The following is a 24,936-nucleotide window of genomic DNA, read 5'->3' on the forward strand; positions in this document are numbered from 1 at the left end:
TGGTTTAATGTAAGCAAAGCAAAGTAAAGGTCTGTGTGCGGAAGCAAAAAGAAAACAGATTTATCCTCTACTTCCCATTAACAGGCGATGTCGGGCCTTCTCAGGAAGCAGGGCTCCAATACACGTAGCGTTTACCTCAGAGGACCAAGGGTTTGTGCCACATGTTTGTGGCATCATTGCTGAGCGCCAAGTGATATTTAGGGCACAGCACAGCACGTGTCCGTGCCTGCTCAGGTCAGCTGCCATGCGGATGATCCCTAACTCCTCCAGGAACAATCACCTTCTGGTTACTGTGGGCCACTACAGGCAGGCAGGGAGATCCACTGGCCCCTGAGGTGCTTTGGTTTGGGTAGAGGCGAAAGCTGATTCTGCCTGGAGGATTTAAACGGGACAGTCGGGATCTGCAGGGCTTGGAGTGTCATTCTTCAGGTGTCAGAGAGCTACATCCTAGAGGCGGGCTGAGGGAGGTGTGGGGCAGACCCTATGATGGAGCCAGGTGCAGAAAGTCAGACAAAGAAAGTATTAGGGATGTTGAGAGAGGAGTCACAAACATAAAGGAAGGAGAGACTGCCAGTGATGTGGCCCTGGGGTCAGCAAGGACAGTTGCCGGTTGAGGATTATGACTCTTTTTCTCCTCTCAGTCGAACTGCAGAAATCCTCATCTTCCTGTACAGCTCTTACGTCTGCTGCAAAGCCTCAGAAAGCAGATCCATCTCAGGAGCTTGTGGGAGGGTAAGCTTCAGCCTGCTTCTCCACCTGGGAAAGGCTCTGTTGAAATAAGGACCCTCCACTTCTCTAGAAATCTTATTTTACAGCATGAAGAGGTACAGCACTTCCACGAGAATGTGCTTATTGTTGCCATTATCATTACCTGGATCGTTATTCACCTCATTGTGGAGGTTTTCTGGAGCAAAGACTATATGAGACTTAATCAAAATGAACAGGAAGTTATCTTTGTTGTGACTAGTGGATGGGATCACTCAGGAGTTGATCTGGGAAGGGGGTGGCAGCAGGGGTCTCCACCTGCCCACCCCCCATCCCTTTGCATGCCCTTTCAGCTCTGGGGTGCAGGGCTGCCCTGTACCCCACCCCTCGCAGTGCAGCGCTCCAGGGGGTGCCCCATGGGCTCCCTGTGTGTGTAGGGGGGTGACCCACTGATCCCTCATCCTGTTCCTGTTGACCCATCGCCCTTTTCCCTATGGAGTTTGTTCTCTTTATTGCCTTTGGTTTTGTGGCATTCAGCTGCCACGCTGAAGGCAAGTTCCTCTCAGTCTGTAGTTTATACCAGCAGAGCAGGACACAGGCAAAGCCCCTGGGCTGCTGCACAGCAGGGCTCATCTGATATTTCTGGGGACTTGGGGGAGAAGCTTTGTTGAGGAAAGAAATGGGAGACCTGGGAGAAACAGAGGAGACTTCTCTTCCCAGAAGAAACAGCAGTGTCTCCAGAGAGCTGAAGGACCTCAGGGGACGATGCAAAACCCCTGACCTCCCAGATGGCCCGGCAGGGGCTGTGCAGAAGAGCAGGTGATTCTAGCTGGGGGGGTGAGGACTCCACTGCCAGCTGACCGGGAACAGCCTCTTCCCACCACTGGGACACCCACAGACCCCGAGGGCCCCTCACTGTGGAGATGCTGAGAATGTTCTTGGCTGAGGGAGCCATTGGTGTTTCTTCCAGTAAAGGGAGAAACCCAGAAGGAGCATTTCAGGCACAGGAAGAACAGATCATTTCTCTTCCAGGATCCTTCCTTTGCTCCCCCAACAGAGTCGTTTCTGGCAGCTCTGTTATCTCGGGGCTGGGAGGTGCTTTTCTGACTCTCTCTCTCTCAGCAAATGGCCAGGTTGGTCTTGACAAGCACTTCCAGTATCTCAGCCTTATGGCCTTCCTGGGGCAACTGCCATCGGCTCTCTCCTGGCAGCTCTGTTTCCCCCCTGCACGCAGGGATCTGTAGGTCAAGATCCTTCTCCAGGAGGTCCCAAGTGTCAGTGGCCAGGATGTCATCTTCAGCTCCAGGTGACAATGCCAGAAGGTGCCCCACTGCCATGTGTCCCATCCTCCCCTTCCTCTCCGAATGATGAAACTTCTCGCCCCAACCCCACCGGTCATGCCAATGCATTTATTCCTCAGCAAGTTGACACAATGTCCACCAACCAAAGAATGATGTAGAGACAGAGGTTGGGATGCAGCAAGCTTTAATTCCCTGAAGAGGGAAACGAGTTCACTTTGAGAGGAAGCAGCCAGAGCAGGGAGAGCACCAGCAGCTGCCAAATATCTGTTCCCACTGGCCATGGTGGAGATCTTGGAAGGGATCCATCAGCACAGAGGGAGAGGAGACAGCAGATCCTCCAGATTGACATTTGAGGTCTTACAGGCCAGAAGAACAGTAGAGAAGAAAGAGATGGGAGGGAGTAGAAGGCAGGGGAGACAGACTTTGGCCATGTTTTCAGAGAGGCACAGCTGCCCTCCCTTGGAAGGATGCTCAGCCTCTCTGAAATCACTGGCCAGGAGCTCTGTCCTCAGTCCAGCACGAGCTTCTGGGTTCCTGGGGTCCTTGTGCGGGCTGTCACCAGTGGCTTTAGCAGGGGGGGCACCTTCTGCCACAGTAGCGGCTGGTAATGCAGGAGAGGTCAAAGCCCCCAGAGTTGATGGGCACTCCGTCACAGCTGAGGATGCTGCCAACGGCAGCGGAGGTGGAGGAGCCCACAACGGTGTTCTGTGGGAAGGAGCTGAGGATGGGGCCGGGCAGGGTCACCACCACGGGGGAGGGCTCGATGACAACGGTGGAGCTCTGGCACTGCCTGACACAGGGCTCATTGCAGCTGTTGGCCAGCGGGGTCGGGCCGCAGGGCCGGCAGCAGGGCTCGCAGGGCACACATGGGCTGCAGCAGGACATGTCTTGTGACACGATTTGCACCTGCAAGATAGGTCAGTGGGGAAGAAATATATGGGGATGCATGATGAGCAGCTTGTCACTGCAGTATGAGGCTGTGCAGAGATGTATGAGGGATTCGTGACCTCATCCTGCCCAAGTCCAGAAAAAGCCAGCAGCACCTATGTGGCTACTCTCTACCCATGAGTACAGAAGTCACCTCAGTACTGCCCCAGCCTCCCTCCAAGCTGAACCTCTCCCCACTCCCCTCTCCCATGACAAGCAGCCCCAAGATCTGGTATGGAACAAAGCCGGTCTCAGCTGGTCTCACTGAAGTGAGACCTCCTTTGTGAGAAAGCAGAGAGGGAGAAGGGACCTCAGACTCACCTGGTTCTCAAGGAGAAGGAGGCAAGAGAAGTGGATGAGAGAGCGAGGAGCTCTGCTGGCTTTTATGCTGGACCTTTACTGCCCCAGGCTGACAGAGGCATCCCTTGTAGAGGTGGTTATTATCTGACAAGCTCATCCTGAATGCAAAACATCCCACCTAATGCTATGGGCTGTGCTTTGGCCTTCAGAATCGCTGTCTTTTCATTTCCTGCTTGATGCCAAGTACATTCCCCAGTTAAGGCATCTTTTGTGTGAAATGATGCAAGGCCCATCATTTGCGGAGCAGAGCAGAGGACTCACCTCACATCCTGGAGGAGTCCATTAAAGGACACTCAAGGTAGACTTAACAGCTGGGTTAGACAACACATACAGACACAAAAACATGTGCACATGCACACACAAACACAAATCTAGACCTCTAGTCATTCAGAGTTAGTTGAGAAAACTCAAAAAGTCACCCAAAGAGAGACATCTACACTGTGCACACATGTCTTGAACTGGACAGATTTGTCTTCTCCAAGCCCTGTTTTCAAGGGTTCCGTGTGGCTGAGGGAAAAATGATCTGTGTTAGGTCAGAGTGGTAGATGCAACTGATGAGAGCAATGAGCCCAGCTTGAGCCCATTCACCCCACAAAAGCCCTTTCCCTGCTCTCTGTCTGTCCCTGAGTACCGTGGACATGGACGTGGGCTTTAGGCATGGGATGGAGTGGCTTGTAGGCGCTGGCAGGACAGACTGTGGGTTCACACCTGATCACATGATGAAGCTAGCCATGGAGATGTGACCAGGCAGGCTGGCCCTGCTGTGAGCTTCTGCTGTCTGGGGAGTTCAGAGGCCACCATGGGTCAAGGGCAGGGTCAGTGTCTCCAGGGAAGAGGAGTCGTTCCGCTTGCTGTGCACATCTGCTTTGGGGTGGGATAATTCCCGTGTGTGAGCTGATGTCTCTTCAGTGTCTGTGGGAAGGGTCTGCAGGCTCTGCTAGAGCCAGTCCAGAGGAGGCCACAAAAATGATGAGAGGGATGGAACACCTCTCCTGTGAGGAAAGGCTGAGTGAGGTGGGGTTGTTCAGCCTGGGGAGGAGACGGCTCTGGGGAGAGCTTCTTGCAGCCTTTCAATTCTTAATTGGGAACTTATAGAAAGACAGATGTGTTCGAAGGGCCTGTACTGACAAAGGGGCAATGGCTTTATAATGAAAAAAAGTAGGTTTAGATTGGTCATAAGGATAAAAATTTTTCTGATAAGTGTTTTGATGCACTGAAACAGATTGACCCTAGAAGTTGAGAATGTCCCGTGACTGGAGGTGTTCAAGGTCAGGTTAGATGGGGCTCTGAGCAACCTGATCTAGTGGGAGTTGTCCCTACCCATAGCAGGAGGCTTGCACTAGATGGTCTTTCAAGCTCCCTTCCAACACAAACTCTTCTATGATTCTGTGAGTCTATGAATTCTGCTGGTAAGTGAGTCTGGCTTGAAAGATTCTCTACACAGGAATATGTCTGGAATCTGAGTTGGTCCCACAGGGCTGGAAGGACATATCTCCTGAAGGGATCTTTTTTTTTTAACCTATAACCCCTTAATTACCTGTATTTGCTAAGAGCAACATGCATATTTAGTAGGAATGAGATGCAAAGCATGGCAGAGAAGTCACAAGAGACTCCCTCTCCCTCATGTGGAAGAGCTCATTTGGCCACATGCATGGCGGGAGGAAGGTGCAGCAGCACTCTGCTGTTTTATCTTGTGTCCACAGATGACCTTCGTGGAAGAGTGAAGACACTGGTCAGGGGTGGAATGTGCGTGGCAAGGGGAGGCAAGAGTGTCTTTCCAAATGCCTGCAGAACTGGGAAGGAGGAGTTTAAAGTAGGTATGGAGGGGGAGGTCACCACAGACTGAAGAGCAGGGATGTCACAAGGGTAGAAGAGGGATGCACGGGGGAACAGCATGCCAGGGGAGGCTCTCACACTTCCCCTGTGGCGCAGGTAGTGGTGTACTTAGGTGGCTGCGACACATCTCCTGCTCAAGAAGAGGAGGAGGCAGATGACACCTTTGTCAGGCAGTTGGGGAAAGCCTCATAGTCACAGTCCAAAGCCCAGGCACACGTGGGTGACTTTGACCACCTCAGGATCTACTGCAGGAGGAAAATGGCTGGGCACAAGCAAAGCAGAACATGTCTAGTGTGCATGAAAGACAAATATTTGATGCAGGAAATCCGTGAAAAGGCAATGCAGAGACTCTCTTAGACCTGCTACTCACAAATGAGGAAGAACTGTTGGATGATGTAAAGGTCAAGGGCAGCCTTGCCCTCACTGTCCAGGAGACTGTGGAGCTCAGGATGCTCAGAGGCCTGACAGGACAAACAGGAGGATGAGCGCCCCTGACTGGAGAAGAGCACGGCTTAGTCTCACCAGGGACTTTCCTGCTTGGCTGGATGCCATGGGAAACTGCCCTGGAGCACAGAGGGTCCCGGGAGAGGGGGTTAACCTTCAAGACAGCCTCCTCAGAGCACAAGGATGGTCTCTGCAAGGTGCAGAATGGCGAGTCAGGAAAAGCCAAAGCACAGCTGGATGGAAACTGGTAATGGAGGTGAAGGGAAACAAGAAATTATCTCTGAGCCGATTGGCAGCAAAAGGAAGGCTGAGTAGATGAGGGCTCACTGCTCGGTGAGGAAGGGGAGAAAATGACAAGGAGAACGTTGATATACTTGATGCCTGTTTCTACCCTGATTTTATTGATATGGCTTCTCCTCAGGCCCACCACATCCCTGAACCTTCCCACAGACTCTCTGGGAATGAAGCAGCACCCACAGTAGAAGAAGAAAGGTCTAAGGAGCTCTTACTCTCACCTGGCGATACACAAGTCAATGGGATCACTTGGGAGGCATCTAAAGGCGTTTCAAGGAGCTGACAGGACAGTTTCTACTCAGTCCCTGGAATGGAGATGGAGCAAATGTTCTCAGAAGCCGTTCCTGAGCTCATGAAAGGAAAGAAGGGATTTGGGAGCAGCTGACATGAGTTAACTGAGGACAAATCATGCCTGAGCGACCTCATTGCTCTCTGTGAGGAGGTGACTGGCTCTGTGGGGAAGGGGAGGGGCACTGGCTCAGCTGTACCTGGATTTTAGCAAGACCGCTGACATACGCTCACGTGTGCACACACACGCACACCTATACCCGCACCGAGGTACGCACACACACAGGCATGCACACACAGAGACATGTGTCATATCTGAGCACTTAGAAAGAGGTGTGTGCACACAGGTTTCCAAAGGAGCCCACGAGCAGGCACAGGCACAGCCACCCCCCAAACCAACATGTACACACAGATATTCCACACACATGCTGACATATATGCATCCTCCTGCACCCATGGCTGTGCAGATACACTTGCACGTTCATGCACAGCGCTGTGCACGCATAAAAGCACACACCTACACCCCCCTGTGCCCACACACTTACATCTCTGCAGACCATTGTCACACCCGTCCGTGCTCAGCTGCATGAAGGCACGTGCATGTGATAAAACACATACGCCCTCATCAACAGATGTGCACAAACAGACACGCAGCCAATATTTGTGGACACTCCTGCTTGCCTGTGCATTGCCCCAGGCACACACAGGCACACGTATGTGCAAATGGACACGTGAGCACAGCCAGAAGAACATGTATGTGAGCATGAACATGCACACACAGCTCTGACAACCAGGAAGTTCAATGCCAGTTCTCAGCCTCTTGCCAAGACAAGTCCTAGGCAAGTCCTTCAGGCCCTGGAGTTAAGGCAGTGAATCAGTTCCTGGCCATTGCCATCAGCTTTAGGGAGATCAGGGGTTTGACTGGGCTTTATTCAGGTGTTTTCTCACTAGAAAAGTCAGAGACGAAGCTGTCATGGCTTTTCCAGGCATTGAGCCTTTCTGTGTCCAGGGTCTGTGTGTCAGGGATATAGGTAATAACTAGAGCACATCCATATTGCTGCAGCCACAAAGAATCCCCACATCACAAGTGAGAAAATTCTTAGAGCCTTAGATGCTCTCAGCTATTCTTAGTGACTTCATGAAGGGAGATGCAAGAGTGGGGGACTGGCCCCTGTTGTGGAAAGGAAATGGTGCCTCAGTGGTGTATTCACACAGCAGCAGAGAGTGGTGTCCCTGGGACAAGCCAGACTCCCCACAGACTGCAGACACTGGGGCTGGGGAACCAGAAATGAGAGTGTCTGTTTCCAGTAAGAGAGGCACTCAGCCTCTTCCAAATATTCCTTAGAATGTCATTAATTAGTGCAAAAGCTGCAAAGGAGGAGAGAATAGTATAGGAACCTTAAATCCCTGCAGATGCTGGGAACCCTGAGCTGCTCTACATCAGCTGCTCTCCCAGAATGAGAGAATCACAGAACAGTTGAGGTCAGAAGGGACCTCTGGGTGTCATCTGGTCCAAGCCCCCTGCTCAAGCAGGGCCACCTACACCCAGTTGCCCAGAACCGTGTCCAGGTGCTTTTGGAGGAGGGAAGATCAGTGACCTCCCTGGGCAACCCACAGCAGTTCTCAGTCACTCCCACAGCACAGTACAATGTGATGACCCCTTGCCAGGGCACAGGGCACTGTGTGCATCCCATCCATGCAAGGATTACCCCATTTGCATCAGTCAGGCTTTTAGAGTGTTTAATTCAAATGGAAACAGATCTCGTCATCATTTCACCTGTCTATCACTAGAAACTGTCCAGCGTTGACAGTGAACAAATACCAGCAACTTTCACATCCTTGCATCACAGGGTGTAAATCAAGGTGTACAGCACAGGAATAAGTGTGGTGTAAAGAACAGCTCCTGCTCTGTAAAAAACAACCTCTGCACAAACGTCTTTAGGCTGAAATGTAAAGATTCCATGGATCCTGAGCTCTTTTCCACCTTTCCAAGAGCTCTATTGTTGGGCTGGAAAACCAGGGCTCATGCCAGGAGTCAGCAGCAGCACTTTGGCAGTGCTTTGGCCAAAGGCCTTACTCATCTGTCAGGAACAATGCCTTCCCTCCCTCTTCTACAAGGACAATTGCAGACAGGATCATCATTGCCAAGGACCTGAAATACCTTCTGCTCATTACAAGGTTTAGTGTGGTAGCACAGGAGGTAGATATGGGATGATAATGATGGATATTAGCACCATGACTCGGAAAAAAGATTTCAGACATGCAAATGAAATGCCATTATAAAGCTTCTTTCCTTCTGTTATTCTGAGCTGTGCTTCATGAGCTGTAATTCCCTCTCGATGAAGGACAGGGGTGTGGGGTTTCCATTCTTCCACTTGGACACTTCTGTCAACGCATCTGGAGGTTCATATAGGAAACAGCATATGAGAGAGTAGTGGCTGCTGAGACACATTTCCACTGATCGGAAGGAATAACATGTACATAAAATTACATCAACTGTCCCTAGATCGGCAGCAATTCCTGAGCACAAACACTCTGGGAGGACCAATGAAGCAGACAAGAGCTCTGCACCTACCCACAGCTCTCTTGGGAAGTGCACCCAGCACCCTTGTCCTCACCGATCTTCATGTTCTCCTGCACACTCTGTCTCAGAGCAATTAGATCCCCTCAGAAATACTCTGTTTACTGTCCCCATTTCTGTGCTGACTACCCGCAGCTCCCACAGGTGTAGCTCCCATGTCCAGCCTCAAGACATTCAGCAGCATGGGCGACTTTTCCCTGCTAGTCCCGTGCAGGTGTGCTGGCCGTGGGCCTAGACTGAGTGGTGGAGGGCAGAGGAAGGTGGAGTAGCAGCTCTGGGCCATCCCAAGGGCTGTTCCCTCCTTTACCACTCTTGCCATTGTGCAAAGCAAATCACCTTTCAGAGCCCAAAGCCAAGCCCCTGCACAAGCCAGCGCGGCTCCAGCCATAGCAAGAGGAAGGCTCTTGCTGAGGAGCTGATGGGGCTGCTGACCCCTCAGAGCCTCCTGCCTTTCTGGGCGTTTGTGCACAGAGACACAACAAGGCAAGGTCTCCCTGTGCCCTCACCCCCTTCCACCCAGAGCAACACCCTTCTCCTTTGGCAGCTTGGGCAGTGTCCACAGAGGGAAGGACCACATGGAGGCCAGGCCTGAATGCAGCAGAACTTTAATGGGTCAAAAGAAGGAAACAAAGTCCCTCCAAGTGGAGGTCAGCAGCACAGAAAGCCCCAGGGGCAGCTGAGACCCTGCAGTCCTTGGCCATAGAGAAGTTCCTGCGTGATGTCTGTCTGCCTGTCCCAGGGAGGGAGAGGAGATAGATGGACCTTACCCAGCTGGTGCTGGGGTGTGTGAGGGGAGAGGCAGCAAACAAAGAAAATGGAAAGAAAGGCAAAACCATTCAACTATCCTGAAAACAAGATCCAAATGTTGATCCTCTGCCAAGGACCATGTTCTGAGTTCCTCAAGGTGTGTCTATGGGGCTTTGCCAGCCCCTTTAGCAGGGGGGGCACCTTCTGCCAGAGTAGCGGCTGGTAATGCAGGAGAGGTCAAAGCCCCCAGAGTTGATGGGCACTCCGTCACAGCTGAGGATGCGGCCAACGGCAGCGGAGGTGGAGGAGCCCACAACGGTGTTCTGTGGGAAGGAGCTGAGGATGGGGCCGGGCAGGGTCACCACCACGGCGGAGGGCTGGATGGCCACGGTGGAGTCCTGGCACTGCCTGACACAGGGCTCATTGCAGCTGTTGGCCAGCGGGGTCGGGCCGCAGGGCCGGCATGGCAGGCACTGGTGGTAGCAGGACATGTCTCTGAGGGTGGAGGTGCACCTGGGTAGAAGCAGGGAGGAAGCAGAGCACAAGGGTGGGTGAGGACCTGCCTGGTTACCCTGTCACCAAGGAGCCAAGGCCACTGCTGTGTGGGAGATGGAAGCTCTGCCAGGAGCCACACAGTCGTCATTGTCCTATGAAGAGCAGCCTGTCCCAGGGAGGCTCTCTCCTAACTAGGAAACCAAAATCCCTTCAGCACTGCAGCCTCTCTCTCAACAAACCTTCTTCCCACATCTCTTTGTCATGACAAGAAGATCCAGACCCCAGGACAGGACAGAGCAATATCAGCTGGGAGGTCTCCCAAGTGCAGATCTCCCTATGGAAGAGGAGGAGAAGGGGCTTCAGACTCACCTGGTTCCCAAGCAGAAGGAGCCAAGAGAAGGGCATGAGAGAGCAGGGACTTGGGCTGCCTTTTATACCTGCCCTTCACTGCCGCAGGACCAGAGGCACCCTTTGCAGAGGTAACCATTTTCTGACAAGCTCATCTTGAATGCAAACCATCGCAGCTAATGATATGGGCTGTGCTTTCCTTTCCTGCACTGCTCCTTTTCATTGCCAGGTCTGTGCCATGCCCATTGCCCAGTGAGGGCTTGTTCTGAGCGCTGGGATGAAAGGCCCCAGGATTTCTAGGGCAGGAATGCAGCAGTGCTGGCAGAAGACTCAGCTCAAGTGTTGGATGTTTCCAGAGCAGGCAAGTGATGTCAGCCTGGGTCGCTCGGGTGGGGCTGTTTGAAGTGTTATTAGAATGAAATTCCAGCCCTCCTCAGACGGATGCCGTGGGATCCCACCCATGAAGTTATACCGTGTCCATATGTTTGCCTGCCTCCCTCCTCAGCTCACCTCCGTGGTCACTTGTTGTTGCCTCCCCAGGTGTAGGTGTTGTGCTGCTGGGGTTTGACCCCACCCTGCCTGACACTGCCCAGTCCCCAGGGATCCTCAGCAGTGTCCATGGTGCCTTTTGTCCCCATGTATGTACTTTCCTTGTGCTTACTTGTAAGCTGATGGGTTTGTGTGGATGCATAAGGGAGGTGTGTACCTAGAGTTTACCAAAACATGAATGCCTCTCTCACAGTTAATTTAAGATGAAATTTTTGAGAAATGTGTTCAGTGAGAGAATGATAACGTGGGTGGAATATTGTCTGCACTGCCAGGGTCAAAGAGTTGTGATGAGTGGTGCAAATCCCAGCTGGCAGACAATTACTGATGGGCTTTCTCAGGGATCATCAGGACGATCAATACTACAGTCTTTCAGAAACATTGCAAGTAGTGGGAAGGTCAGAATTTCCTGCAAGTTCGTGGGTGACACCCAACCACAGGCAACAGGCAGACACTGATCTCTGTCAGACAAATTGTTCCCAGCAGATCCAGAAAATAAGAATTCAAAGGAAAGAGAGAAGATGGAGTAGAATGTGGAGGAGCTGTAAAACATATCAAGGCTTCTGGAACAGGGACATTTGTAGGTTCTGCAGTCTCCACCCCGGAGCGGCCTGAACTAACGGGAACTGTTCCAGGCGGGGTTGATCCAGACAAGCTCTGCAGGTCCCTGCTCAGGTCCACGGGGCCTCTGCTTCCCCCTGTCCCCTGCCCTCCCTGAACCCTGCACGCCCATGTCACCCTGGGCCTGCCATCCCCTGTGCTCCAGAGCAGCTCGGAGGCATTGTGCTCGGCCTGCAGAGGGGCAGCTGAAGGGAGGCTCTCAGCCTCCTCCCTGCCCCGGGCAGGAGGTGAGTGGCTGCTGTTTGCAGGCGCTGAGCTCGGGGCCAGCTCTGGGAAGCGGCTCCATGTGCTGGGCCAAGGCCCTGGTGCTGCCCCAGGCTGCAGCTGGCGCTGGGCAGGCTTCTTCTTGCCGGGGAGCCCTTGGTGGAGGAGGGAGAGAGTGGGATTCCCGGGAGCCAAAGCGGTGCCGGTGCAGAGCCGCGGAGCGCTCGGAGCCCGGGCGAGAGCCCGAGCGGCGCCGGCGCAGGGCTCAGCCCCGGGGCGGAGCTGGCGGCGGCGGAGAGGAGCGGAGGCGGCGGAGAGGAGGCGCCGCGGCCGGAGCAGAGAGCCGGGGCTGGCGGGGGGCAGCGAGGCGCGGGCGGCGGAGCGGCGGGATGCGGCGGGGCCGGGGCGCAGGGCTGGCGGGGCTGGCCGCGGTGCTCCTGGGTGCGCGGGGCTGGGACAGGGGCTGGGTCGGGTGAGGGAGCGGGGCTCGCCTCTGGCCCTCCGGCTCCTCCTGAACCTTATTCCCTTCTCTGCCCACTCTTCTGCCCCCAACGAGGTCATTTCTGCTCACTTTGCCTCTCTCCTGTGTTACTCCACTTCTGCATCGATCCATCCATCCATCCATGCATGCATCTCTCCTTCTCTCCCAGCCAATCTCTGTTCCTCAGCCCCTTCTCCTCCTCCTCACTCGGACTGTCCTTCCAAACCTCCCTCATACATTCCTGTCCCCAAACCACCACTCTCCGAGAAACTGTCTCTCCATCCTGTGTTCTCAGATCACACCCCCACCATCTGTGAAGTGTCCCCTTCTCCCCTCTCCCGCTGCACGACACGTTCAGCTGAAGCAAAGTGATTCTTCTTTTCTCCTCGGCAGTGGCTGCGGGCAGAGCCCAGGTGCAGCAGGAGCCGTCGGCAGAGACCAGCGAGGGCACCGGCGTCGCCATCAACTGCTCCCACCCCAACATCCAGACCACGGAACTCATCTACTGGTACCGTCAGCTCCCGGGCCGAGCCCCCGCATTCCTCGTGAGCGGTCACAAAGGCTCCAAGGAGCTGCAGGCCCCGCCGGGGCGGCTGTCGGTGGCGGCAGACCGCCGGTCCAGCGCCCTGTGGCTCGCCCGGCCCCGGCGCGGGGACGCGGCGGTGTATTACTGCGCGCTGGGAGACACGGGGAGAGGAGCCGGGGCTGCGGCCGGGCACGAACCGCCGCGGGCGGGGCCGGGCGGGGCCGGCGGGGGCGGGGGGACAGCCCCGGGCGGGCCCGCCAGGGGGCGCTGCCGCTCCGCCCGCCGGGGCCGCCTCGCCCCGCCCGGCCCCGCCCGGCCCCGGGCCCCGGGCCGCTTCCCCCGCCCGCCCGGCCCCGCCACCGCCACCGGCACCACCGGCCCCCCCCGGAGCCAAGGCCTGGCCTCAGCACCTCTTCTCATTGACGGCCGCGGCGGGTCTGTGCTCCTGAGGGCACCGAAGAGCCGCGCTCGGGCAGCGCTGCCCGGGGAGAGGGAGCCGGGCTGGCCGAGGCAGGCAGGGCAGGGCGGCCTTTCCCCCAGGCTCTCTTGCTGCCTCCCCACGGGCTCAGGCTGTGCTGCCCGACGGGGCGTCCTCGGGCCGGGCTCTAAGGGCCGCCCAGCTCCGGCTCACAAACGCCTCGCCCGGGGGACAGAGTCCCGGAGCTTTTGCCCTTCCCGGCCACGTGCCCCAAGGGCTCCCCCCGAGGCTGTTCGTACCGCCAACAGCCTCCCGGCACGTCCCACGGAGGCAGTTAGCCACGGGGCGGGGAAGAAACCAGTGCACCCAGGAGGTTCCCGGTGCAGCAGAGCTCCTCCTGCCCACGGGCAGCCGGGCAGCCCTCGGCTCACACGGAACATCCAGGGCCCCTCCTCGGGCTCCGGGCTTTCCCCCCGAGGACAGCCCAGGGAACCCCGAGCAGGAGATTCCATCTGCCCCGTCCCCACCGGCACTCCAGGGCTGAGTTGCTAATGCAAATCTCTCTTTAGGAAAGAACAGCCACAAGGGGTTGCACTTTTTGTTACTTTGTAAAAGCTCCCATATACAATGAAAAACTGCATCCTCCAGCTACAGGCCGCCGGGGACCTTTCAGAATGTTTCTGCTCACGTTACAGAGTCATCCCACGGAGTCAGGAGTTCAAGCTCCACAGCAAGAGCAGAAGGGGATGTCGAGGTCACGGGCACCTTCAAGCGCTCCCCACAGTGTCTCAGTGTTGAGACCATGAGCCTGTTTGACACGATTCAGAACATTCTGAGCTGAGGCCCCGGAGACACTGTAAAAGCCTGGTCTGGGCTCCTGGGGTGAGTTAACCTTGGGTGGGTGCCAGGTGCCCCACCGAGCTGCTCTATCACTTCCCCTCCTCAGCTGGACAGGGGAAAGAAAATATTACCAAAGCCTCGTGAGTTGAGATAAGGAAGGGAAGATCACTCAGCTATTACAAGCACAGGCAAAAGCCACTCACTTTGGGGAAGTCAGTTTAATTTATTGCCAATTACATCAGAGTAGGATAATGAGAAATGAAAAACAAGGCCAAAGCACCGTCCCCCTTCACCCCTTCTCAGGCTCAGCTTCACTCCTGAATTCTGTGCCTCATCCCCCTAAGCAGCACAGGCGGATGGGGAATGGGGGTTGTGACCAGTTCATCACACATATCTCTGCCGCTCCTTCCTCCTCACACTCTTCCCCTGCTCCAGCGTGGGGTCCCTCCCATGGCAGAGAGTCCTCCATGACCTTCTCCAACGTGGATCCTTCCCATGGGCTGCAGTTCTTCACTGGGAAGAGCCTGCAGGTTCCAGCTCTTTGCCTCGGAGCCCTGTGTGGCTCAAGTAGCCAACACAGCCCTTCAGAGCCCATGGTCAGAGTTTTCTGAGGCACAGAGTGAAGGATCAGCCGTGGTGCCTGTCTCAGCTGGTCTTTGTAACTCTGTTTGCAGGGAACTACTGCCAGGGGGACAAACAAGGCAGAGCAACAGGCATGGCCATGCCAGCACATGGATCAGCCCCATGGTCACAGGGGATCAGCCCCTCTTGTCCCTGTTTCCAGCTCTCCTCCCAAGCCTGCTCCAGGACAAACTGCCCTGATCTGTGTCCCTGCTGCTTCCCCTAAACAACCCAGGCACAACTCCTTGCACAGTCCCCAAATGCTTTTCCACTGCATCCTGTAAGGAATCCAGTCTCCCTGTAGGCAGAAACACCCCCGAGTTCCTAACATGGTCCTCTCTTCTCACTCTTCTCAGAGGTGTCACCTCCAGATGATGGGGTGATCAGTGGTAATGGGAAGGAGGTGGGTAAGATGTCTGTGAGCAGAGGTTTGTGCTGGATGTCCCTCTGCCACAGAGGGGTCATGTCTCTGACTCTGGCTGGCTTGTTTACAGCACATGCTGTTCCCCAAGACATTTCCCTTGAAGGGCCTCATCCATGGTCTGGGGAGAAGGGAGAGAAACTCCCTGTGGGGAAGGAGAGTCAGACTCTTGTTTCCAGGCGCCTTTGGCTGTTCCTGGTTCTACCTCCCTTCAGACACTACGGAGGAGGGACAAGGAGCACATCAGGGGCTGCAAAGGGGCCTGTCTCCAACCCGGAGAGAGGTGGGTGCAGGCCCCTCTCTCTGGCTGAGCACAGGATGGCAGAAGTTCATCATGGAGCCCAGAACTGGACCCAGCACTCCAGAGGTGGCCGCAGCAGCGCTGAGTAGAGAGGAAGGATCAGGCCCCTTGTCCTGCTGGTGATGCTCTTCCTACTGCAGCCCAGGCTGCTCTTGGCCTTCCTTGCCACGAGGGTGCATTGCCACAGCAGATTCAGGAACAATCCTGAGCTGCTGAAAGGGGCTGGACATAGCAGCGATTATTCAGGAGAAGTATCCCAGCTGCTTGTCCAAATCTTGCTCTTCCCTCAATGTCCACCAGTGACCCCTCTTGGAGAAGGGGACTCTTGGTAGGAGACATGACAGCTCCTGTGGAGTTACCTCCTTGCCAAAAGAAACCCAAGGAAGGCAAATGTTCTCCTAGCCCTGGATCTGGGGATCAGTGAAAGCATCAACTTGTGACAAAGAGCCTTCAGCCAGGCACTGGACTGAATCTTTTCTCTGTTCAACCCCTTGAGTTCTCCCCCTGCTTTTTGGGCCTCTCCTCCAGCTGAGGGCACTCAGCAGCAGTAGGCTGGGGGAGTCCCTGCGTCCCTGTGAGTTCTCTGCCCAACAGAAAACTGCTGGTGGCTGCAGTATTGGGATGTGCATTTCTGGGATCTAGTGGGTCCCTCTGTACACACGTCTCTTGTTTAAGTCAGTCTGTCCTGGTAAGCAAATAGCTTGTCCTGCAGTGGGGAAGCTGTGGGGGGAGCTGAACAAAGCAGCCATGGTGGCCGGCCAACATGTCCTAATTACTGGAGTGGGGTCAGCTCAGTAGGCCATGGCAGCGGCTGTTGGCAGTGAGGCCGCCGGAGGCGAAATTTCAGGCTTTGTGGAAGACAGTGGGTGGCTGAAATGTCTAACGGAGAGATGGGCCGGAGGGAAAGAGGAGGAGGCAAAGAGCGTGAGGGACCTGTAGACAAGTGTCTCTGTGAGGTACTGGAAGAGATAGGAGAAGTCCACTTTCCACCTGGATGGGCTAAGAATGATGAGATTTGGATCCCACCTGGAGGTGGAATCCAGGTCTGTCCTCATGCTGGGATGTTCCCAAAGAGCTGTGAGAGAGGGTTCGGGGTCTTGCAGGAAATGCAGGACATCTGGGGAAGCAAAAAATAAATAATTTGTAATATGGGGGTGCAAAGTAATTCATTCCAGAATGACATTTCACATGACCCAAGTGCTTATTTACACCACCTTACCTCTGAGACTGATGGCTCATTTGGCCAAACTTTCCCTTTTCCTTCATGTTTGCCCCATCACGGGTGTCCTGGAAAGTGAATGCCATGGCTTAGTGCTGCTGCAGGTGCTGCAGGGACACACTTCAAAGACTGAGCTCACCTTGGGGTTTCCCCCCAGAGCCATGACTCAAGTGACCCGGTTTTCTCTGCGGACAGGGGCCTTTCAGCATCTTGAGGAACTCACTCCCCCGAGGAACTTCCCCAGAGGTCACTCAAACAGGAACACCAGGGAACCCTTTTTCACTGTGATGGTGAGGGAGCACTGGCACAGGATGCCCAGAGAGGTGGAGCAGTCTCCATCCTTGGAGGTCTTCCAAATCCCTCTGGACATGGTCCTTTGCAACCAGCTCTAGGTGCCTCTTCCTGTGGTGGTGTGTAGACCCTCTGAGCTCCAGAGGTCCCTTCCAAATGTACCAATTCTGTGTTTCTGTAACACGAGTCGTGAGGGGATGCTGAGAGAACTGGCCTTCTTCAGCCTTCCAAAGAGAAGAACTTTCTGATGCTTCTAACACCTGACTGGAAGATGCAGGGCCAGATGGAGTCAAACTGTTCTTTGAGCACAGCGATAATACAAAGGGCTGTGGACACATTCTGGAACAGGGCAAATGCCTACTAGGAATTTGAAAATGCAGGTGCCTAACTTCCCCATGAAATATTCTCTAGTGGTTACTATGGGCCACTGCTTGCAGGGAAATGGATTCCCTCTTCCCACCACTGGCACAGCCAGATCCCCCAGGGCCCCTCACTGTGGAGATGCTGAGAAGGCCCTTGGCTGAGGGAGCCACAGGTGTTGCTGCTGGAGGAGGGAGAAACCCAGAAGGAGCATTTCAGGCACAGGAAGGACAGATCGTTTCCCTCCCCACTTCTTCCTTTGCTCCCCCAACAGAGCCGTTTCCGGCAGCTCTGTTATCTCGGGGCTGGGAGGTGCTTTTCTGACTCTCTCACTCGCGAAAAGGCCCGTTGGTCTCAACATGCACCTCGGATATCTCATCCTCACGGCCTTCCTGGGGCAACTGCTGGGTAAGTCCGGGCTTTCTAGAAAAAAATTCTTCTACTGTGGAAACCCTCAGAAGTCTTAACAGGATGATGTGGGAAACTACTCTTGCATAACAGGAAATATTGTCTCCAGATGCTCTTACTGTTGGTATCGAGAAGAGAATAGTGAGAAGAGAAATATCAGACCCTTTCATCTGTTTTTCTCTCCATTTCAATTAAACTTTCATGCCTCTACTTGCTGTCAATCTCAGCTCTCTCTGCACTCCAAAATTTTACCCTTTCAATGCTGTTACATGGAGTTATGAGTCCTCAAGCCACTGACATCAGTGGGGTGTCCCATTCTGCCTCCTGGCTGGCACACACCTGCCATGACCTCCAGTCTCCTGATGATGGTCAACACAACCAGGGCCCTCTCTTTCCAACACTGGGCTCAGCTTTGTATGTAGACAGGGAGCTAGGAGCCCTCCAAGACGACAGGGATGGGGAAGCAGCATGAATATTTTGCAAGAGCTCCCCACGCCTCTCAAGCTGTTGGAGGGGTGCTGGTCCAGCACACAAAGATCAACAAAAACAGGCTGTTCCCTGCTACTCTGTGCAGCAGGACAAAGAGAAGGGAAGAGGAGCAGGGACACAGCCCAACTCTTCTCATGGTCCATGCTGGTCGAAGAAGAGGGAGCCTTCTTCTGGAGGGTTTTACATCCAGTTCTGGTTTGCTCCCCAGAGCACCTCCCTGCAGAGACACTGACCTTCCCTTTCTTCCAGGTACCAAGGGGCAGACCACAGTCACCCAGCAAGAAGGACAAGTCACAGTGAAGCACAGAGACACCTTCCAGACCAACTGCACATACCAGGTCTCTGGCTTTGATGCCTTGCTCTGGTACCAGCAGAGGAAAGGCCAAGCTCCCCAGCTGCTCTCGTATCAGGCAGCAGCTGGCCCCAGGCAGAGCGGCCGTCTCACCACGTTGCTGAACACCACAGGGAAATACAGCGTCCTGCAGCTGGAGGAAGTCGAGGTCTCTGACAGCGCCTTGTACCTCTGTGCTCTGCAAGACACCCTGGTGCAGGGAGGTTCCTTGGCTGGGCAAGAACCCAGGGGAGGGAGGGGCTGTGTGTGTGCAAGGCTGAGCTTGGGGGAAGGGGCCCTCAGCTCTCCCCTGGCACCTCTGCTTCCCCTGGGCACCCAGGGATCTGCAGGTCAAAATCTTCTTCCAGGAGGGGACAGTGTCAGTGGTTTGAGAAGAAGGCAAATGTGGTGACAGAGTCTCAGGTCCTCTTGTTTTCACCGCAGGTCACATGATTCTTCTGCCCATTACCTCTGCTGTGGGGTCAGGCAATGCAGGAGGTTGTGGCTGTTTGGTCAATGGTTCCTTGCTGCTGCTCTTTGCTTTCTGTTATTCCCTGCTGCACATTGGTGCTTCAGGTTTTCCTCCAGGCCTGTCTCTTAGAGTACCTGCTCAGGGATGTGTCCCTCAGAGGTCAGAGTTCAAAGTAAGATGGAAAACAAATAACATATCATGGTGCAACGCTCCTTCTTGGAATTGCATAATTATTACAATTTTAGACAATAGTCTGATCCACCTTGTGGACTCTCCTGTTGCTGCGTCACCATGTGCTGGGATCCAGAGGACCTGCTCTGCCCAGTGCACTCTGCTGGTCCTTGGAGCCCTTCTCATGCCCGACCTCATGGGCCTGCCAGGAGAAGACCTTGGGGATGGCTGTCTCATGCCTGGGGAAAACTCAGGCACCATAGATGGACCATGGGGGCTTGGGCACTGGCTGCTGTCCTTGGGGTGCCCTGTCTGGTGGGAGCCGGGGGTGTGTGAGTGACAGGAGGGCTCTGGTGTGAGGGCTGGACAGGCTGATTTCAACATCAGCCTTAGGGTCAGCTTAACACTTTGAACTGTGTAACTGCTGGTCTGTGCAGTGATCCCTTTGGCGGATGGAGGGTGTAGAGGTGACCTGTCATTGCTATCCTTGCCCTTGGGTGCCGGACAGACCCCCTCTTTCTGGGTACGGGTGGGAAGATGATGAGCAGAAATTCTGGGGCTCTTTTAAAGGATTTTTCTCACATCTTCCCCACTCCCGCATCCTTTGCAGATATCTTTTGACTGATATTCTTTCCTAGTAGTTATGCAAGAAAAACTCCCTTCTTCACAAAGCTACTGACCTCTGAGAGCCTCCAGCAGCATTGGGCTCCTCTCTAGGGGATAGCAGTGGTCAGGTTTCCTTTCTGCAGGACATGCTCTGAGGCCAAGGGCCTGTGTCTGAGCGGAGATGCCAGAAGGCAGAGCCTGATCACCACTGACTGTGGGGGAGCCAGGGATGTCTTCTTCAGCTCCAAGAGACAGTGCCTGAGAGGTCCCCACTGCCATGTGTCCCATCCTCCCCTTCATCTGGACATGAGTATACATCTTCTTGGTCCCTGACACAATCCCACAGCATTGAAGACAATGTCTTTCTTCCTCAACAACTCGATACAATGTCCAGCAATAAAAGCATGATATGGAGACATAGGCTGGGATGCAGAAAGCTTTAATGACTCTGAGAGAGGGAAATGAGTTCACTTGGAGAAGAGGTGGCCAGAGCAGGGAGAGCACCAGCAGCTGCCACATGTCTGTGCCCATTGGCCATGGTGGAGATCCCAGAAGGGATCCATCAGCACAGAGGGAGAGGAGCCTCCAGATTCCCCAGATTGACTTTGGGGGTCTTACAGGCCAGAAGAACAGTATAGAAGAAAGAGATGAGAGGGAAGAGAAGGCAGGGGAGTTAGACTTTGGCCATGTTACCAGAGAGGCACAGCTGCCCTCCCTTGGAAGGATGCTCAGCCTCCCTGAAATCACTGGCCAGGAGCTCTGTCCTCAGTCCAGCACGAGCTTCTGGGTTCCTGGGGTCCTTGTGCGGGCTGTCACCAGTGGCTTTAGCAGCGGGGGCACCTTCTGCCACAGTAGCGGCTGGTAATGCAGGAGAGGTCAAAGCCCCCAGAGTTGATGGGCACTCCGTCACAGCTGAGGATGCTGCCAACGGCAGCGGAGGTGGAGGAGCCCACAACGGTGTTCTGTGGGAAGGAGCTGAGGATGGGGCCGGGCAGGGTCACCACCACGGGGGAGGGCTGGATGGCCACGGTGGAGTCCTGGCACTGCCTGACACAGGGCTCATTGCAGCTGTTGGCCAGCGGGGTCGGGCCGCAGGGCCGGCAGCAGGGCTCACAGGGCTGGCACTGGTCACAGCAAGACATGTCTTGGGACTGAAGTTGCACCTGGGAGACTGGTCAGGGAGGAAGAAAAGTACAGTGCTGTATGAGGAGCGGCTTGTCACTTCACGATGAGGGAGAAAAAGAACATTCAGCGCCTGAATGTGGAGTCTGTGCAGAGATGTATGAGGGTTTCTTGGACTCGTCCTTCCATGGACCAAAAAGAGCCAGCAGCTCCTGTGTGGCTACTGTCTACCCATGAGTACAGAAGCCTCCTCAGTCCCATTCCAGAATCCCTCCAAGCTGAACCTCTCCCCACTCCCCTCTCCCATGACAAGCAGCCCCAAGATCTGGTATGGAACAAAGCCGGTCTCAGCTGGCAGGTTCACTGAAGTGAGACCTCCTTTGTGAGAAAGCAGAGAGGGAGAAGGGACCTCAGACTCACCTGCTTCTCAAGGAGAAGGAGGCAAGAGAAGTGGATGAGAGAGCGAGGAGCTGTGCTGGCTTTTATGCTGGACCTTTACTGCCCCAGGCTGACAGAGGCATCCCTTGTAGAGGTGGTTATTATCTGACAAGCTCATCCTGAATGCAAAACATCCCACCTAATGCTATGGGCTGTGTTTTGGCTTCTGGAATCATTTTCTGCTTGATGCCAGGTACATACCCCAGTGAAAGCATCTTTTGTGTGACAGGATGAGAGGCCCAAGCATTTCCAGAGCAAGATACATCAGCACGAGCAGAGGACTCACCTCACATGCTGGAGGAGTCCAATAAAGGACACTCAAGGTAGACTAAACAGTTGGATTAGACAATACACACAGACACACAAACATGTGCACACTCATACACACAAATCTAGACCTTTAGTCATTCAGAGTTAGTTGAGAAGACTCAAGGTGCCCGAAGAGAGACATATACACTGTGCACACAGGTGTTGGACTGCAGCGAGTCATCTTCTCCAAGTCCTGTTTCCGAGGCCTCCGTGTGTCTGAGGGAAGACTGATCTGGGCTTGGTGAGAACAGCAAATACAACTGATGATAGAAATGTGTCCAGCTTGAGCATGTTCACCACACTAAAGCCCTTTCCCTGCTCCCTGTCTGTCCCTGTGTACCGTGGACAAGGGTGTGGACTTTAGGCATGGGATGGAGGTGCTTGTAGGTGCTGGTAGGACAGACTGTGGGTTCATTACTGATCACGTGATGAAGTTGTGATTAATTAGCGCTAAAGCTGGAAAGACAGCGAGGATAGTAGACAACCTTACATCTCTTCAGATGCTGGGAACCCTCAGCTGCTCTGCATCAGCTGCTCTCCCAGAATGAGAGAATCACAGAACAGTTGAGGTTGGAAGGAACCTCTGGGTGTCATCTGGTCCAACCCCCCTGCTCAAGCAGGGTGTCATGTCCCGCTCAGATGAGGGCGACATGTGACTCAGATTTGTAAATCCCCAACAGAGCGGACAAGAAGTCTCATGATCATGTTAGCCCTCGTTAGCATGTTGAGGGGTGTTAACTTTAATATACATTTTGTGGATAATGAAGCAAAGTTCATTCACCAGACAGATGGCCCCTGAAATTTGTCCAGGTGCCCCAGAGCGGAGCCGTCATGTCCCCACAGGACTCCCTCTCCCAGCTGCACCTTGTGTTAGTCGGGCAGCCTGATCAGCTTCGACCTCCACATCATGCACCTGTGACTCATAGTTTTGTCTTGTGAGTGTTTGAGGCATTTCTTTGATCAGCCTCAATTTTTGCTTTCTCAGGCTGTTTTTCTTCGTTTCTCACGGTCTGGTTTCTCATCTCTCAAATCCCACTGCGTGTCTCAAACACTTCAAGTTCTTCTTTGACCATTGTGATTTCAAAAGGTATAGGGAAAAAGAAGACAGAAGGTGAGAGAGCATATATCTAAACTGCTGGAAGGCATACTATTAAAAGTAAAAATTTGCATAATATCACAATACTAATATTTACAAGCCGTCTTCCCCACCCTGTGAGTCCTGAGGGTCCCAGTGATATGACCCATGACCCAGGCTTCCATCCATCAAACCAGTCCATTGGTTGAAAAAGTTCTCTGTTCCTGTTGACGATCTTCTTCATCGTGGCACGGGTCTCCTCTACAGAGGTGGTGGCATTGTGGATGGGGGTGCAGCATTCTCTCCCTCAGTCAGACTCAGCACACGGCACAGTCCGTGTTCCTTCAGCAATACTGGCCAGATTCTGCAACATCATCTTAGATGTTTGTTGGGTCCGCACCTTTAATTCCCTAGAGGCATACCTTGTTAGTACATAGAATCGCTAAGTTAAATTTTCTAAAACTATTTGAGGTTACACAATCACATTAACAGCTCTAAAAGGATTTAAATGGGAATGCAGTTTAATATTCAGGTACAATTCGTTAGTGCTTAATTTGTGGGATCAGACCCCTCCAGTTAGTCTTTGATTACTTCGTCGTGCTGCTGGTGGATGTGGTGTTGTCAGGACCACATCCAGTTATACGAGCTAGCACTGTAATCTGTTTGGTATTTGCAAGCACCAGTGTGCAGTCACAGGTGACTCACAGGCTTCCTTAATTTTGGAGGTGGTTCCCAATAAGGTAACTTCAGGCACAACTCCAGGTTAGCCTTCCCGTAAGTGGACTCATTAAGTGTACCTGTAAAATTTCCTGGATTGTTGATTGTAATTGATTGACAACGATTTATTCCACACTCAGCAGGTATGATTCCACAAATTATATAATAATGTAAGCAGATCACAAATAATAACTAGTCGATAACGCCTATAACCATTCAAAGTGCTAAAAGTAACATGGGTCTCCTGTTGTCCAGGATCAGTGCCCTGTAAAACAAATATATACATAACAAACCAATAATGGTTAGAAAGAAGGAACAATCCACCTGGTATTGATATGGAATTCTTTCCCATGGGCATCAGTAGCCACCCACGAACAAATACTGATGGGAGTTTTTAGGGTTAGGGGTACTTGCCCCACGATGGACAAGTCTGCTAGAACTGGTTGTCCAGGGGAATGGAGTGGGTTTGCAGGGTCTTTAGTCACAGTTTTCCCAGTGAGTACGGACAGAGGCTTGGGACAGAATGTGGTAGGTTGTGGGCACCCATTAATTCCCCACCAGCTGTTTATCTTCATTACTGCGTCTGGCACCCGTTGTGGCTGTCCCAGTTCATGGGGTTTTAGGGCTTTAGAAGTCCATTGGTGCGTTCCACAATTATGTGGGGATAGTATGGAATACGGAAAATCCACTGGATTCCTTAATGACAAGCCCACTCCTGAACCACCCTGGCAGTAAAGTAACTACCGTTGTCTGATTGGATCAATTTGTGTTTAGGCAAGCAGCTAATCCAGTGTTTTAACCCCTTCACTGTATTTTCTGCACTTGCTCAAGATACAGCTTCTGCCTGGGTTAGGCCCAACACTGTTTCCACCCCCACCAATGCAGGGTGTTTTCCCTTGGAGAACCAGAAAGGACCAATATAATCCACCTGGCTGTTCAGTAGGTGGGCAGGGTGGTTTCCTGACTGGGTCTGTCTCCCTGCAGCAGCATTAGAGCCACCAATCGGAACATCGTCAATATATTGATATATCCTGACCCCTTCCCTAGGAGGGATTTGAGCAAGCTCCTGCACAGGTGCATAATGAGCGCTGGTTGGTGAATGGCAGTATCCCCGGGGGAGATGTGTAAAAGTAAATTGCATGCGCCCTCCCATGTAAAGGCAGAGCACTCTCTGTCTGCCTCCTGAATGGGGACCATAAAGAACATCTCTTTTACATCAGTAGCTGCTAAGATCTGGTGCGCTTGTTCCTGTATGGTTGCAATCAGTTCAGCTATGTCAGGTACTGCAGCTGTTAGAGGACTTGTATTGGCATTTAGTTGCTGAGAGGCAATTGTCAGTCGCCACTTTCTGTGAGGTTTGTGGACTGTCCACACTGAGGAATTGGAATAATTATCCCTTGTTCTCGCAGCTCTGCTATTACGGGAGCGATCCCCTCCCTGGCCCCTAACGGTAAGGTGTAATCAGGTTTCACATTCACAATTTTAGAAGCGCAGGCCTCGCTGTAGAAGCCTTATAGAGGCGGTTGGGGACCCAAATTTCCATTCCCTTCCTTTTGAATCCACCTAAGCTTGTCCTTCAATAGGTCAAGTCCCAGGATATTTGTGGGGAAATTTCCCAGGATC

General features: G+C 53.5%; 1 protein-coding gene, 1 pseudogene and 1 gene segment (V, D, J or C); 1 reads left to right on the forward strand and 2 right to left on the reverse strand.

Moving 5' to 3' along the window:
* Positions 1-2,573: 2,573 nt before the first annotated feature.
* On the reverse strand, positions 2,574-2,891 carry LOC141970464 (feather keratin Cos1-1/Cos1-3/Cos2-1-like). Its single transcript, XM_074927103.1, has one exon. It carries the CDS (start codon positions 2,889-2,891, stop codon positions 2,574-2,576), a length of 318 nt encoding a protein of 105 aa, XP_074783204.1.
* Positions 2,892-12,086: 9,195 nt separating this feature from the next.
* On the forward strand, positions 12,087-15,856 carry LOC141970527 (T cell receptor alpha variable 4-like). The segment is given in 4 exon segments: positions 12,087-12,138; positions 12,572-12,893; positions 15,220-15,287; positions 15,834-15,856. Coding segments are annotated over 4 exon segments (465 nt in total).
* Positions 15,857-20,476: 4,620 nt separating this feature from the next.
* On the reverse strand, positions 20,477-21,330 carry LOC141970345 (feather keratin Cos1-2-like; annotated as a pseudogene).
* Positions 21,331-24,936: the final 3,606 nt, after the last annotated feature.

The sequence above is a fragment of the Athene noctua genome, chromosome 25 (genome assembly GCF_965140245.1).
Source record: "Athene noctua chromosome 25, bAthNoc1.hap1.1, whole genome shotgun sequence".
NCBI classification, from domain to species: domain Eukaryota; kingdom Metazoa; phylum Chordata; class Aves; order Strigiformes; family Strigidae; genus Athene; species Athene noctua.